The sequence below is a fragment of the Clavispora lusitaniae genome (genome assembly GCF_014636115.1).
Source record: "Clavispora lusitaniae strain FDAARGOS_655 chromosome Unknown tig00000003_pilon, whole genome shotgun sequence".
Taxonomy (NCBI): domain Eukaryota; kingdom Fungi; phylum Ascomycota; class Pichiomycetes; order Serinales; family Metschnikowiaceae; genus Clavispora; species Clavispora lusitaniae.
In genome coordinates this window covers 1,882,453-1,895,624 of record NW_027093975.1, presented here as the reverse complement: position 1 = coordinate 1,895,624, position 13,172 = coordinate 1,882,453, and the positions used below count along the sequence as shown (strand labels likewise).

Below are 13,172 nucleotides of genomic sequence, written 5' to 3'. Positions count from 1 at the left end.
GCCAAATTCGCTGAAAGGTCAATATTGAAAACACCATCAAGACCTGCTTTTCAATGTATCTGAGAAATTTATCGGAAAGATGCATAAGCGGCTACCATGACATTGGAGGGATTCCGAATTCGTAGGTTTCGAAACTATGACAGTTTAATAGCGGGGACCCCATATTGTAAAAATCCGAGTGTGAGTCGGACTGTCATTCTAAGAAGAAGGTATGGTTTCAAGTGTGTGTTCAGTTTATCCTCTCATTGAAATCTCTTTGATTACAAATCGTATCTGCACCAATCACACGCAGCTGAGTTATGATATTTGTTTCTTGATATTTTCTGTTACTCGCGTGGCTAGCTTGAGTTCTTCAAGCCCATCAAGCTATCTGCATCGTTGAAGTTGACTGAGTCAAGCCAAAAAGATCCGATGGACTTTTAACACGAAGTAAGGAGACAGTGACGAAACAACCTTTTCGGAGCTCCAAGAAGGGTCTATTCTGTACAAGAAATTGTGAGCTTATTTTTTTTTATGTACAAGAACGGTAAGTTATTTTTCATGTACAAGAAGCAGAATCTCGTCATTTTTTATGTACGGGAAGCAGTGTTACGGCCAGGATTGAAAGGCTAATTTCATACACAAACGGAACAAAAACATCCTTCTGTGAGGCGTATCAGCCGCACAAGACCCGTTTGGCACTTTACAGAAGACTTGACTTCAAAGGTTAGGATATCAAAATGCAAATAGGGAGGTGCATGCAATGCGAATAATCATACGAAGGCTTCCGACATGGTAGATATTCTGACCGAGACTTGGAAACCTCTCAACTTGGAAACCTCTCAACTTGGAATTCTCTCAGCTCGAAAACCATCTCAACTTGTCACCAAGATTCTGTGTCGTGACGATTTGTCTGGCGGAGCTCAAATTTAGTGTAGTATTTGTAGAAGATATTACAGGCAAGCGCATTGCTAAAGCACGAATGGCGCAGTGGCATTTTCCATCGTCTCCAAAAGTGTCTGTTCACTGCACTAGCATAACTTTGCTAGCATGGTAAGACATCGCTACATTGTGTCAAATCAACGTATATTGCGCTCCAGAGGCGCCAGCTCCATATCTAAGCACGCTTCGATCTCGCGTACAACCGGCGGAACACATACACATCGCCCAACACCAACGCCGTGATCAAGCCGGCATGGATAGCAACCACATACCCGTTGTCGCTTCTAATGCGAGCACGCTCCGAGTACACGTACGAACCGGCAGTGGCAGCACCGGCAATAAGCGCCAACTGGCCCACAACCGCAGGGTTTTGCAACTCGCGGCCAGCAGCAGCCACCGTGTCCGAGTTGACGTTGCGGCGCACGTACAGCGAAACGGCGTCGTACTTTTCGCTGGCGTAGGCCACCGCCTGGCTCCAAAGCGACTTTCCTTCCTCCTTGAGGCGTTTGGCATCCTCCCGGGACACCTCAGCAACGTCTCCAAGAGTCTTCTTGCCCTTGGCGACAGCATCACGTGCCCGTTCTTTGGCATCCTTCTTGATTTCTTCCAACTCCTCCTTGTCCACTAGTTCCACGCCGCCGTGGGGCTCGGTGGTATGCTGCACTTTGGCAGGCTCGGGAAGTTTCTGGGCTCCTGTAGGGCCCGAGGATGCAGCGGCTTCGGCGTAGGTCGACATTTTTGACGGAATATTCTCACAAAGGTTTTTCTTCTTTTGGATGAAGTAGCTCCAACACGGGGACGGGCGCTTTTTAAAGCAATGGTGCCACCCCCGGATTGTTTGCTGTCCTGCAGAGTGCCTGGGGACCCCCAGCTTATCTATGTTCGGTACTGCAGATTGTACAGGTAGCGTGACGGTTGCGGTCTAGTTAAGACTGTTTTGGAACCCTCAGGCTGGCGTGTTTCAGAAAAGAAAAAGCGGTACGGGTCTTCTGTACCTCTTTGTGCCCTCAGCCACCCACTTTCTGTCTGGCGTTGCTTGTTTGTTCCAATGGGCCATCGCCAACTAAGTATGTCGGGTGTACGGAGGTGAACATCAAGCCTGCGAGGTTGCTCATGGGCGGGGGGAGCGGAAAAAGGGCAAAGAACAAAGTGTGTCGGGTGCACGGGTGTTTTGTTTTGTTTCGTCATTCTATAAATTTGTCCGGTCAGTGTCTCTTTCCTGTGAGATGTACGGGTGTTTGGCTACAGCACATTTGTGAGGGAGGTACCGGCCTGTCACTCATCGTGGGCCTTAGGGCTCGCGCCCTCGCGCATCCTCTACCACCCGCGCAGAAAAAAATTTCGCCAAATTTTCACTCTTTTTCTCTTCAGATTTATCGATCGAAAACCACCACCCCGGCTTTCCACGTAACATTCCGATAATCATGTCTGCTGCTGCCCCAGAAGCCCCAAAGAGAGCCTTCGGTAAGAGAAGAGGAGGTCCAAGAAGAGGAGGAAGAAGAGATGAGGAGAAGGGCTGGACTCCAGTCACCAAGCTCGGTAGATTGGTCCAAGCCGGTAAGATCACCACCATTGAGGAGATCTACTTGCACTCTTTGCCAGTCAAGGAATACCAAATCATTGACCAATTGCTCCCAGAGTTGAAGGACGAGGTTATGAAGATCAGATCTGTCCAAAAGCAAACCAGAGCTGGTCAAAGAACCAGAATGAAGGCTGTTGTCATCATTGGTGACTCCAACGGTCACGTTGGTTTGGGTATCAAGACCGCCAAGGAAGTTGCTTCCGCTATCAAGGCTGCCATCATCATCGCCAAGTTGTCTATCATCCCAATCAGAAGAGGTTACTGGGGTTCCAACTTGGGTGCTCCTCACTCTTTGCCATGTAAGGTCACTGGTAAGTGTGGTTCCGTTGCCGTCAGATTGATCCCAGCCCCAAGAGGTAAGGGTATTGTCGCTTCTCCAGTTGTCAAGAAGTTGATGCAATTGGCTGGTGTTGAGGATGTTTACACTTCTTCTTCCGGTTCTACCAGAACTACCGAGAACACCTTGAAGGCTGCCTTCATTGCCATCGGTAACACCTACGGTTTCTTGACCCCTAACTTGTGGGCCGTTCAACCTTTGGTTGCTTCTCCATTGGACACCTTCGCTGAAGAGGCCCAAGGTGGAAAGAGAAGATACTAAGCACTTTGTACTAATGTAATCTACCTTTTCTTTCGTGTAAGCATTATGGTCTCATGTTTTTCTTTTAGCACATGTAATTTTGCTGGTCAATGTATCAACTTTGCAAATGGTGGCCAGTGAGATAGATACCCAGAACTCAACCACTCTGTTCTTAAAGCTCGCTGTGGAGGCAATTTTACTAACTAGTTCCCTTTTTTCTGAAACCAATCGATTATATATGTGGAGATGCGTCCCATCAACGTAAAAATAGAGAAAGAGATTATCTTCCCCAGACCAAGTCAGACTATTGATGTAGACAGAATAATGTGAACGTATTGTACATGGCTCAGATGATCTTATGAAATTTCTTCTTCTTTGGATATGTGCCTCAACTCTTATATCCTGAAAACACATGCAGATATTCGATTCTGTATTCGTATCTTTGTCAGAGTATACTTTAAGTTTTACTCATCGTGAAATGATTCTCCATATCCTAGAAAGGAAAATCTTGGAAATCTGCACAACTGTAGTTGAGAAACTCTTTAAATCGCTTTTAGTCCGCTGAAGTACGCTTTTCATGATGAGTAAGACTCTTTGAAGTCACTCAATCCTACTAAAAATGTTGCATTTTTTTTTTTTTATTCATTTTACACTTGGTGGTAGATATACACGGTTTCAATATATAATTTGCTCTAGATACCTCAGATTTATCATGTAGGTATTCATACTCACAGTTCACCATGAAACAAATCACCATGCGTAGATATCAAGTAAATGAATGTTGCAGGTATTCAACGAAGAGCATAAGAAGATCCTGTCACGGAGATGCCAGAGGCCACCAACTGACAATATTATAAGTGGAGAGAAACAGGGTGGTCCGTTATCGAACTTTATCGTAACATGGGTCCTATACTGGCCTACTATGTTGATCCCAAGTTGCCTGTACGGCGAGTATCCATTGAAACCATTATACAAATCCTTTTTCCATCCTTACCCAAGTCGTTACTTATTCGTACGGTTCTTTCCCGTGTGCTTTTTCTTTTTTTTTTTTTTTTTTCTTTACACATTAAACAATATAATACATTACTGTTGGACTGCTTGCTCCATCACCTGGTCTTCTGGCACAGCAAAAGAGCGGTTGCTTGTGGAATCGCTGCTGTTTTCAAAAAGCGCTCTTTCACGTCCGTCAGGGTGTCTGAAGTAACAGTACTTGTTTTTGCACTCGTTGCCAAAGCGACAATCTTCTTCAATAGGATGATTGAAAGTGCAGTCCAAACGAGTGCAGTTGTAGCCTCCGCGACAAGCAACACTCGAAGTTGAGTGTCTTTTGGGGCACAGCTGATTCGTGCAGTTCATTCCGAACTTGCACTGTTCTAAAGTAGTAGGCGTCCGCTTGTTGAAATTCGAAAATTTCGGCCCAGTCTTATTCATGAATTTAGGCCCGCTACCTCCAGGGATCTTAATATATTGTGCTGCAGGCGCCGGAGCTTGAACTGGCGCTTGGTAATTTGGAGACGAGTGTGCGTACTCACAATTCTCGTTCTGACAATTCTTGTTCTCTCTGCACCACTTAGGAATAATCACCTTAGCGTCTTTATTGGCAGGTGTTGGGTGGCCAAATGGACATAATTCTTTGGAACACAAAATTCCGTATTTGCACAAGGTTACCTGTGGCACCATCATACGTTCCTTTTTGCGGTCCATGAATTGGCGCTTAGTCTTTTCCAACTCTTGCATCAACTCACCGTCCTCAGAAGGATGCAAGTAATCGCAAGTTCCAGGAGGATTTGGGCAGTTTGGATACGCAAAACACTTTTTCGTGGGATGAGAAAACTGACATTCTCTATTCTTGCAGTATGGGAAGTCTTTGCACCGACCCTTTGGAGCCCTTGGAACAAATGGAGCCATGTTCACTGTTTGTGCGTTCGAGCTCAAAGCCAATGCCTTTTCAAGGTTGGCAGCATTCTTCATACCAAAACTTTTCTTCTGGTTGCGTGAGTTGCTTTGAAAGTCTTTGCTGATACCACTCTTTCCTCCACGAGCGCCTTTAGGACCTTGTGGAGCAGCTCTGCGGAGCTCGTTGCCCAATTTTTGGAAGTCCACATGCATCAGCTTATCTTCTGAGTCAGCTGGGACATCTTGATTCCCTGAATACGATGGAAAAGCAGACTGGGGAAAAGCGTTCTCATTTGTAAAGTTCTGGCCATTTTGGAAGTTCTGGCCGCTTGCAAAATTTTGTTCAGTTGGAAAGCTCTGCCCGTTTTGCGTATTCTGTGTTGCGTTGCTGAATACGCTGTTGTTATTTTGAAAGTTTTGTGGTTGGTTGAAGACACTTTCAGGTTGGAAAGTTTGTGGTTGTTCATTAGGGAAGCTTTGTGGTTGGCTTTCTGGTTGCGGTTGCTCGCTTTGAAAGTTTGGCTGCTGAAACTGGCTAGTGTCTTGCGTTTGCGCCTGCGGTTGTGTTTGTGTTTGGGCCTGTTCTTGACGCGATTGCTCCAACTTGGCAATCTCCGCAAAAACACGACCAATAAACGGTTCATCAATGGGAATGTTGACCACTTCCTTGACTTCGGAACAAATGTCAGCCGCAGTCCTGTTGTTTCCAATCAAAACATTAATGTATTCCGCCACATCTTGGGCATCATCGGGAATTCCATATGTGCTGGTGAGCTCGTTGACCAAAAGCGGTAAAAGTTGCTTGGCAGTGGGACCTTCAGGATCGTACAGCATGGTATTTGAAATGAGAATGTAACGGTGAGGTAGAAAAAAAGTAGTGGCGTAGTAGTTTTTTTTTTTGCCGTAAGAAGCCCATGGGCGTTTTCTGGTGTTCTGGTGCGCGCACGTAAATCACCGCTAGGCAAAAAAATTGCCCAGCGACATTACCATATCTAAGAACACTAACTTCATAAAGCATGTCGGTTCAGATTTTTGGCGAACAGGCCAGCGAAGAAAGAGCGGAAAATGCTCGTATGTCTGCGTTTGTCGGAGCCATTGCCGTGGGTGACTTGGTGAAAACCACCTTGGGCCCAAAAGGAATGGACAAGTTGTTGCAGTCAGCTTCGGATCCCGAAAGATCCATGGTTACCAATGATGGTGCTACGATTTTGAAGTCGATTCCATTGGACAACCCCGCAGCCAAGGTGTTGGTAAACATTGCTAAAGTGCAAGATGATGAAGTGGGCGATGGAACTACTTCGGTGACAGTTCTTGGCGCCGAACTTTTGCGAGAGGCAGAGAAGTTAGTGGAAAAGAAAATACATCCACAGACAATCATTGAAGGCTTTAGAATTGCTAGGAACACGGCCATTGCTGCGTTAGAAAACGTGGCTGTCAACAATGCCGAAGACACCCAAAAGTTCAGAGCAGACTTGATCAATATTGCCAAAACCACACTCTCTTCAAAGATCTTGTCGCAGGATAAGGACCACTTTGCAGAGTTGGCAGTGAGCGCCATTTTGCGGTTAAAAGGCTCGACCAACTTGAACCACATTCAAATTATCAAGAAGGCTGGTGGCAAGTTGGCCGACTCGTACTTGGATGAAGGTTTTATTTTGGAAAAGAAGTTTGGTATCAACCAACCAAAGAAGATCACTGACGCAAAGATTTTGGTGGCTAACACATCGTTGGATACCGACAAGGTGAAGATTTTCGGTGCCAAATTCAAAGTGGACCTGACGTCTAAGTTGGCAGAATTGGAAAAGGCCGAGAAGTTGAAGATGAAGAGCAAGGTGGAGAAGATCAAAAAGTTTGGCATCAATGTTTTCATCAACAGACAGTTGATCTATGACTACCCGGAGCAGTTGTTCACTGATGCCAAAATCAACTCGATTGAACATGCCGATTTCGATGGTGTTGAAAGATTGGCTCTTGTCACAGGCGCAGAGGTTGCATCCACTTTTGACAACCCGGACAAGGTCAGATTGGGTCACTGTGATTCGATCGAGGAGATTCTTATTGGAGAAGACACATTCCTTAAATTCTCAGGCGTTGCCGCAGGAGAAGCGTGTACTGTGGTCTTGAGAGGCGCAACCGAACAAGGTTTGGACGAAGCAGAAAGATCTTTGCATGATGCGCTTTCGGTTTTGTCGCAGACCACAAGAGAGACCAGAACAGTATTGGGTGGTGGATGTTCAGAAATGATCATGTCGAAGGCAGTGGACCAGGCAGCAGCCAACGAAACAGGCAAGAAATCGCTTGCTGTAGAAGCGTTTGCGCGTGCTTTGCGTGCTTTGCCTACTATCTTGGCCGACAATGCAGGTTTCGACTCAAGTGACTTGGTGACAAAGTTGCGTTCTGCTGTGTACAACGGTATCACTACTTCTGGCTTGGACTTGAACTCAGGAAAGGTTGCAGACATGCGAGACATGGGCATAGTGGAATCTTTCAAGTCGAAAAGAGCAGTGGTTTCTTCTGCTGCTGAAGCGGCTGAAGTATTGTTAAGAGTGGACAATATTCTCCGGGCAAAGCCAAGAACTGCGGACAGAAACCACTAATGCTGAGCTAAGATTTATGCTTCATTGACTTGGCGGGCTGTTCTTATGAGAAATCGGTCCACCTAGTTTACTGGATTACTTAATAGGGTTCACATGACATGCCTATCGGACAAGGTGTCAAGTTACATTCTGCCTAAAACAGCTATCATATCATCACGACGCTTTCGTCACAAATACTGGCCATTGGTACCTTCATATTAATATCATTGAGAAAAGAGTTTTTTTGTAGCTTCTGTATAAAGTTTGACAATTGACACATGTATTATCTATCTTTTGAATTCGGAGTTCTGTTATTTCCATGCGGTCACAATCTAACAAACATCTACCAAAATGCAATAAAGCCGTTGTACAATAAGATGGCAGGTACCCAAGTCTTATTCTCTCGTCTTTTCTTAGAAGGCTCACAAACGAGCCGATTCTTCGCCTCATGTCAACAGGTGATTAGTATCGCCCACTCTACAGATATCTTACAGGCTTGCTACCGTACGATTTATATTAGTAGATACGAAGTTCTCTCATGGTCTCAATCTCTTAGGGTCTCTAGGGAAGAGAGAGGCACGACGGATATTCTTCAAATCCAAGAAGAACATCAACACTCTTTCCAATCCGATACCTCCACCAGCGTGAGGAGCACAGCCGTAGGTGAAAGCATCCACGTAGTCACTGACACCGTCCATAGTGTAGTCCACTTCGTGGGCCTTCATTCTTTCCTTCAACAACTCTGGGTCGTGGATACGTTGGGCACCAGACAAGATTTCCTCACCTCTCATGAAGAAATCGTAAGAGTTGGAGTATCTAGGGTCTTCTGGACAAGGCATGGTGTAGAAAGGTCTCACGGCCAATGGGAACTTGTCCAAGATGTAAAAGTCAGTGTCATACTTGTCTCTGACCAATTTGCCTAGAAGCTTTTCGTTTTCAGTAGACAAGTCTTCAAAGTCGTCCACTTCCTTACCTGCAGCTCTCAACATGGCAATACCTTCCTTGAAGTGCAATCTGACCATCTTTCCGTCAGCAGGCAACTTGAACTCCTCAACTGGGTACTGCTTTCTCACAGTGGCGATCTCCTTTGCGTATCTGTTCTTCAACTCAGTGAAAATGAAGATGAACAAGTTCTCCAACACTTCCATCACCTCGTCATAATGCTCTTCGAAAGCCATTTCCAAGTCCAAACCGACAAACTCAGTCATGTGACGGTGGGTGTTGGAGTTTTCGGCTCTGAAAACAGGAGCCACCTCGAAAACCTTTTCGAAATCGGCAGCAATCAATTGTTGCTTGTAAAATTGAGGAGATTGCGCCAAGTAAGCGGATCTCTTGAAGTAAGAAACTTCGAACACGTTGGAGCCACCTTCTGAAGCAGAGCCAAGAATCTTAGGGGTGTGAATTTCAGTAAAGCCCTTGCTTGACAAAAACTCTCTGAACAATGCACAAATACCGTGTTGAATCTTGAAAATGGCCTGGTTGGTTGGGGTTCTCAAGTCAATGACACGAGCATCCAATCTGGTGTCCAAGTTGACGACAGGCAATCCGGCAGCTTCAGCATCAGCGTCAGATCTGATGGCATCCTCAATCAACATTGGCAATTGCTCTGGGGTTTCTTGGATGGTGTAAATCTTGGAGATCATAATCTCAGCGTCTTGAATGGTAGCAGACTTGATAGGCTCTTCAACCTTCTTGACAACACCAGTGACCACAACAATCGACTCCAAGTTGATGGCACCTGCCCATTTAACCATTTGCTTCGACACAGTAGATCCATTGGCTTTGATGAGACCTTGGATCAAGCTGTCTTGTTGTCTGAAAGTCAAAAACGCCATGGTAGCACCTTGCTGTCTGGAGTTGTGTGCTCTTGCTCTGAAAACAACCTCTTCTCCGTCATTGGCGGCCGACAAGTCCTTGATTTGGATTCTCTTGATTCCGGTTTTGGAGTCGGACACAATCAAAGGCAACTTACCGTAGTTTTCCTTGGCTGGGTCATTTGCAGCTTGGGCTTCCTTCTCAGCCTTTTCCTTGGCCAACTGGGCTTCTCTTTCAGCCTTTTTGCGAGCCTTTTCCTTTTCCTTTTCCAACTTCTTCAATGCCTTCTTAGACAATGGCTGGCCATCTTCACCCAAAATGACTTCTCCTTCTGGGGCAGCGGGCTTGTTGATAGAGAGATCCTCCAATTTCTTGGTTTCTTCTGCTGACATTGTGTTAGTGGGTATGCTAAGAACTTGAGGTAGATCCTGGAAAAATTTAGTGGGTGCTTTTTTCGCTTGACTTTGTGCCGGATGTCAAGTCACCAGTTCCTTATTGTCACAGCATTTATAGTAGAGTGACTATGAGTCATCGAATACATTTGTTTCAGTAAAGATGTAGCAAGACGGGCTCCTTATGATTTATACGAGTCTTTTAATTCTCTTCGTGATAGCCTTTCGCATAACGAGTTCCCATCATGCTTCATTTAGTGCACTGTCACCGTTTGACAACGGTAGACAAAAGAATTTACTGATGTCAGCTCCTTCTAGGTTCTTCAAAAGGAGCCGTTTTCCTTTTATACGCCAAGATCAGTTCGTTTGTTTTAGTGTGCATCATCGTTCGAGCTTCGGCGAAATAATCGCATTTTGTACATTTCATAAGATATTGGCAGTACAGTGCAAACTACAAACTTGTAAAAAAAAAAAAATCCCGTAGTTCATGATCTTCACCTTTCGGTGTAACAAATGCAAAAAGAGTGATGTCGGATTTAGGATTAGGGATATCGTCGAATATATGAAACCAAGTGCTTGATGAAGCAAGATTTAGAAATACTTCCTGAATGATGCGCACGTAATTCGGGCTCACATAGCTCTGAATTCCAAGTTAAGGAAAAGAAGAAATCCGGAAGAGATCATACACTGTCCTGGTACTACCTGTGACACGACCATTAATGAAAATGAATATATTATACGGGCAACAAAAACAGACAGAAATTTCCGATATAGTGTAATGGCTATCACGGTTCGCTCTCACCGAGCAGATCGGGGTTCGATTCCCCGTATCGGAGTTTCCCACTATTTCCGATATAGTGTAATGGCTATCACGGTTCGCTCTCACCGAGCAGATCGGGGTTCGATTCCCCGTATCGGAGCTACTTTTTTGCCCAACAATCAATGATTATCAAGAATGTGCCAGAAGGTTTGCATTACATCAACTGATTGGGAAGCGAACTTGAATAACTTGAATAGCGCAATAACTAGACGTAACAAACCACCATCTCCTTTTTTAACCGATGGGAACCAAGGCTGTGAATATTTTCTCCTTTGGGCTTTCTCCGCATTTCTTCTTTCACACCCAATTTATCGACCAAATGGACCAAGCTACATGCAAGAGCTGCACATATGCGAGTTCTAACTTCAAACATTAGAACTCACTAGAACGATATACTTTCAGAAGCAGGTGAATAAGAAGAACAACTAGAAACAACTAAAAACTAGAAGCTTCTTCTTTACGTGGCCTTGCTCCCCATCTTGACTAGCAGTAGAAAATATAGTAATAGTAGCTTCATAGCATTGTTAGGTAGGAAGTCACGGTCACGTGCAAGGCGATAAGTAGCGAGAGCTACGAGGCTAGGATCTAGAAGATCCAGAACCCATAAACGAGAGTCTAGACATTTGACATGAGAATGTCACGAGGCTGAGATATATATAAATACTCAGGGGTAACCCTGGGGGGAAATCTAAGTAAGAACAACTACTCCTTAGTTAGTTATAAGTTACGAAGCAACTTTATTGAATCCGTAATATCTTAATCCCCTCCATATCATATTTTGTGTTAACAGGAACATTCCTGAGATACCCTAACAATTGGTAGGGCCGCAAGAAAGGTTCTTTCGGACGTACAGCAAATACTACTGCTACTATGGCTCCAAGAAACAATTCCAACAGCGCGAGTACCTCACAGGCTGCTATTGGCGATTCCAAGAAAATTGAGGGTAAGCGTCTCTTCTACTTAACCTATGGAACCGGTATAAGAGAGAGGGCCCGAGAATGGATTCAAGTGATCCAGGAAACCGCTAAACGAAGAGAATTGAACAATGAGGAGATCATAGAACTCACCAATAACAATAGCGATGAAACCTTTCGGCGAATGTTCCGAAAATATCGAAACGAAACGACATTTGACCTTGGCGATTTCGTACAATGGTTCAAAAGAATGAATAATGTCGAGGAAAGAAGTATTTCTCCGTACTCCCGCTTCATGAAAATGCTACAGGAAGTACCTGAAGGAACATGGGAATCAACGTGCGATGAATGGTTAAAGAAGGACGCCGAAAACTATGGGAAGAGTGAAGTTTTGTCTTTGACACGCTTGTACCAACGAGTGTTCATAGACAGTATCAAGAATCTTCAACTCAGAGCGGCTCTTCATGCATTACCACCACCACGATCTGTTAACGAATTGGTCGGCGAGGCAAGAGCTTTTGTTAAACAAAATAGGATTCCCATGGCGGAATTAGACAGAGATGCAAAGAAGGCTTGGCCCAAATTACCTCCACCTCCTGAAGAACAGCCTGCGCCAACGGAAGACCGAGGACGTAAAAGAAATCGGGAAAAACGTCTCTTTCCTAATAAGAAAAGAGGTTTTGAAAGGAAACAAGAAAACAAGTCGCTGTATAACCAGAAAGCTAGTAATCGGAACACCTATTATCAAAAGAACGGACCTCCAGAAAAAAGAATAAAGCTGGAAGGATATCACTGAACGATCGTTCCGGCGAAGACTTACAAGTTCAACAAATCTTAGTAGAGCAAGCAGACCCGACGAGACAGCCTAGCGAAACTCCAAATTTAAAACTAAGAATATGTGGACCGGAAGAATACACCACCACAATTACTTTAAATGGTCGGAAATTCACTGATGTAATGCTTGATACCGGTGCAACTACTGACCTAGTTAGCCCAACCGTCGTTCTTGAATCGAACGCTAAATTACAACCGGTTGAGAAACCTCTAGCGTTAGGGCATTGCCAAGAAGGTGAAACGACTCCGAAAACTCATAAAGTTACATTAATGCTGGTATGGAATGGTCGCGAGGCGTACAGATCGTTTGCCGTCTGTCCAAAACTTCGTGATAAAGTCTTGTTAGGACGTGTATTCATTGAAGACTATCGCCAACAGCTTGGATCAAAGATTTCACAAGTTAGTCAAGAAGTACCACTTGCAGCATCAAGTGCAAAGTACGAGACTATAAGCGTTCAAGCTATAGAGCGTGAATGCAAGAAGAAAAACAACGACGTATTTACTTTGTGCAAAGGATTAAGTACGACGAGGATGTACATCCAGGAGTTGCACCTGTTGATATTGATATTGACCTCTCTCGTTATGAAAAAGTAGTAACGGACGCGTTACCAGCTGGTCTACCTCCCGAAAGGCAGGTACTAATGTGCATCGAATCTTACTCGTCGAAAGATCAACTCCGCCTCATAGGTCTCCGTACAGATTGTCTCATAATCACAAACAGGAACTTACGAAACAAATTGAAGCTCTCTTGAAGGGTGGAAAAGTGATTCCCTTTGGTTCGCCATACGGATCACCAGTGATATTCGTGCTCAAAAAAGACGGTAGCAAACGGTTATGCATCGACT

The 13,172-nt window shown here is 44.7% G+C and overlaps 6 protein-coding genes and 2 non-coding genes across 8 annotated transcripts; 5 read left to right on the top strand and 3 right to left on the bottom strand. All coding sequences in view use genetic code 12, as the record gives it.

Moving 5' to 3' along the window:
- Positions 1-1,096: 1,096 nt before the first annotated feature.
- On the bottom strand, positions 1,097-1,657 carry FOB63_000876 (uncharacterized protein; the record flags this gene model as incomplete). Its single annotated transcript, XM_002619720.2, has 1 exon — positions 1,097-1,657. One exon carries the CDS (start codon positions 1,655-1,657, stop codon positions 1,097-1,099), a length of 561 nt encoding a protein of 186 aa, XP_002619766.1.
- A 688-nt stretch (positions 1,658-2,345) lies between these two features.
- Positions 2,346-3,101, top strand: RPS21 (40S ribosomal protein uS5; the record flags this gene model as incomplete). The annotated part of the gene is made up of 1 exon (XM_002619719.1): positions 2,346-3,101. The coding sequence occupies one exon, from the start codon at positions 2,346-2,348 to the stop codon at positions 3,099-3,101; it is 756 nt and encodes a 251-aa protein (XP_002619765.1).
- A 1,062-nt stretch (positions 3,102-4,163) lies between these two features.
- FOB63_000874 (mRNA-binding protein) lies at positions 4,164-5,810 on the bottom strand (the record flags this gene model as incomplete). Its single annotated transcript, XM_002619717.2, has 1 exon — positions 4,164-5,810. The coding sequence occupies one exon, from the start codon at positions 5,808-5,810 to the stop codon at positions 4,164-4,166; it is 1,647 nt and encodes a 548-aa protein (XP_002619763.2).
- Positions 5,811-5,992: 182 nt separating this feature from the next.
- On the top strand, positions 5,993-7,573 carry CCT2 (chaperonin-containing T-complex subunit; the record flags this gene model as incomplete). The annotated part of the gene is made up of 1 exon (XM_002619718.2): positions 5,993-7,573. One exon carries the CDS (start codon positions 5,993-5,995, stop codon positions 7,571-7,573), a length of 1,581 nt encoding a protein of 526 aa, XP_002619764.1.
- A 515-nt stretch (positions 7,574-8,088) lies between these two features.
- On the bottom strand, positions 8,089-9,759 carry DPS1-1 (aspartate--tRNA ligase; the record flags this gene model as incomplete). Its single annotated transcript, XM_002619716.2, has 1 exon — positions 8,089-9,759. One exon carries the CDS (start codon positions 9,757-9,759, stop codon positions 8,089-8,091), a length of 1,671 nt encoding a protein of 556 aa, XP_002619762.1.
- Positions 9,760-10,523: 764 nt separating this feature from the next.
- FOB63_005504 lies at positions 10,524-10,595 on the top strand. Its single transcript has one exon. It is a non-coding gene; the product is annotated as a tRNA-Glu (tRNA).
- Positions 10,596-10,607: 12 nt separating this feature from the next.
- FOB63_005505 lies at positions 10,608-10,679 on the top strand. Its single transcript has one exon. It is a non-coding gene; the product is annotated as a tRNA-Glu (tRNA).
- A 770-nt stretch (positions 10,680-11,449) lies between these two features.
- On the top strand, positions 11,450-12,289 carry FOB63_000871 (uncharacterized protein; the record flags this gene model as incomplete). Its single annotated transcript, XM_002619715.2, has 1 exon — positions 11,450-12,289. The coding sequence occupies one exon, from the start codon at positions 11,450-11,452 to the stop codon at positions 12,287-12,289; it is 840 nt and encodes a 279-aa protein (XP_002619761.2).
- Positions 12,290-13,172: the final 883 nt, after the last annotated feature.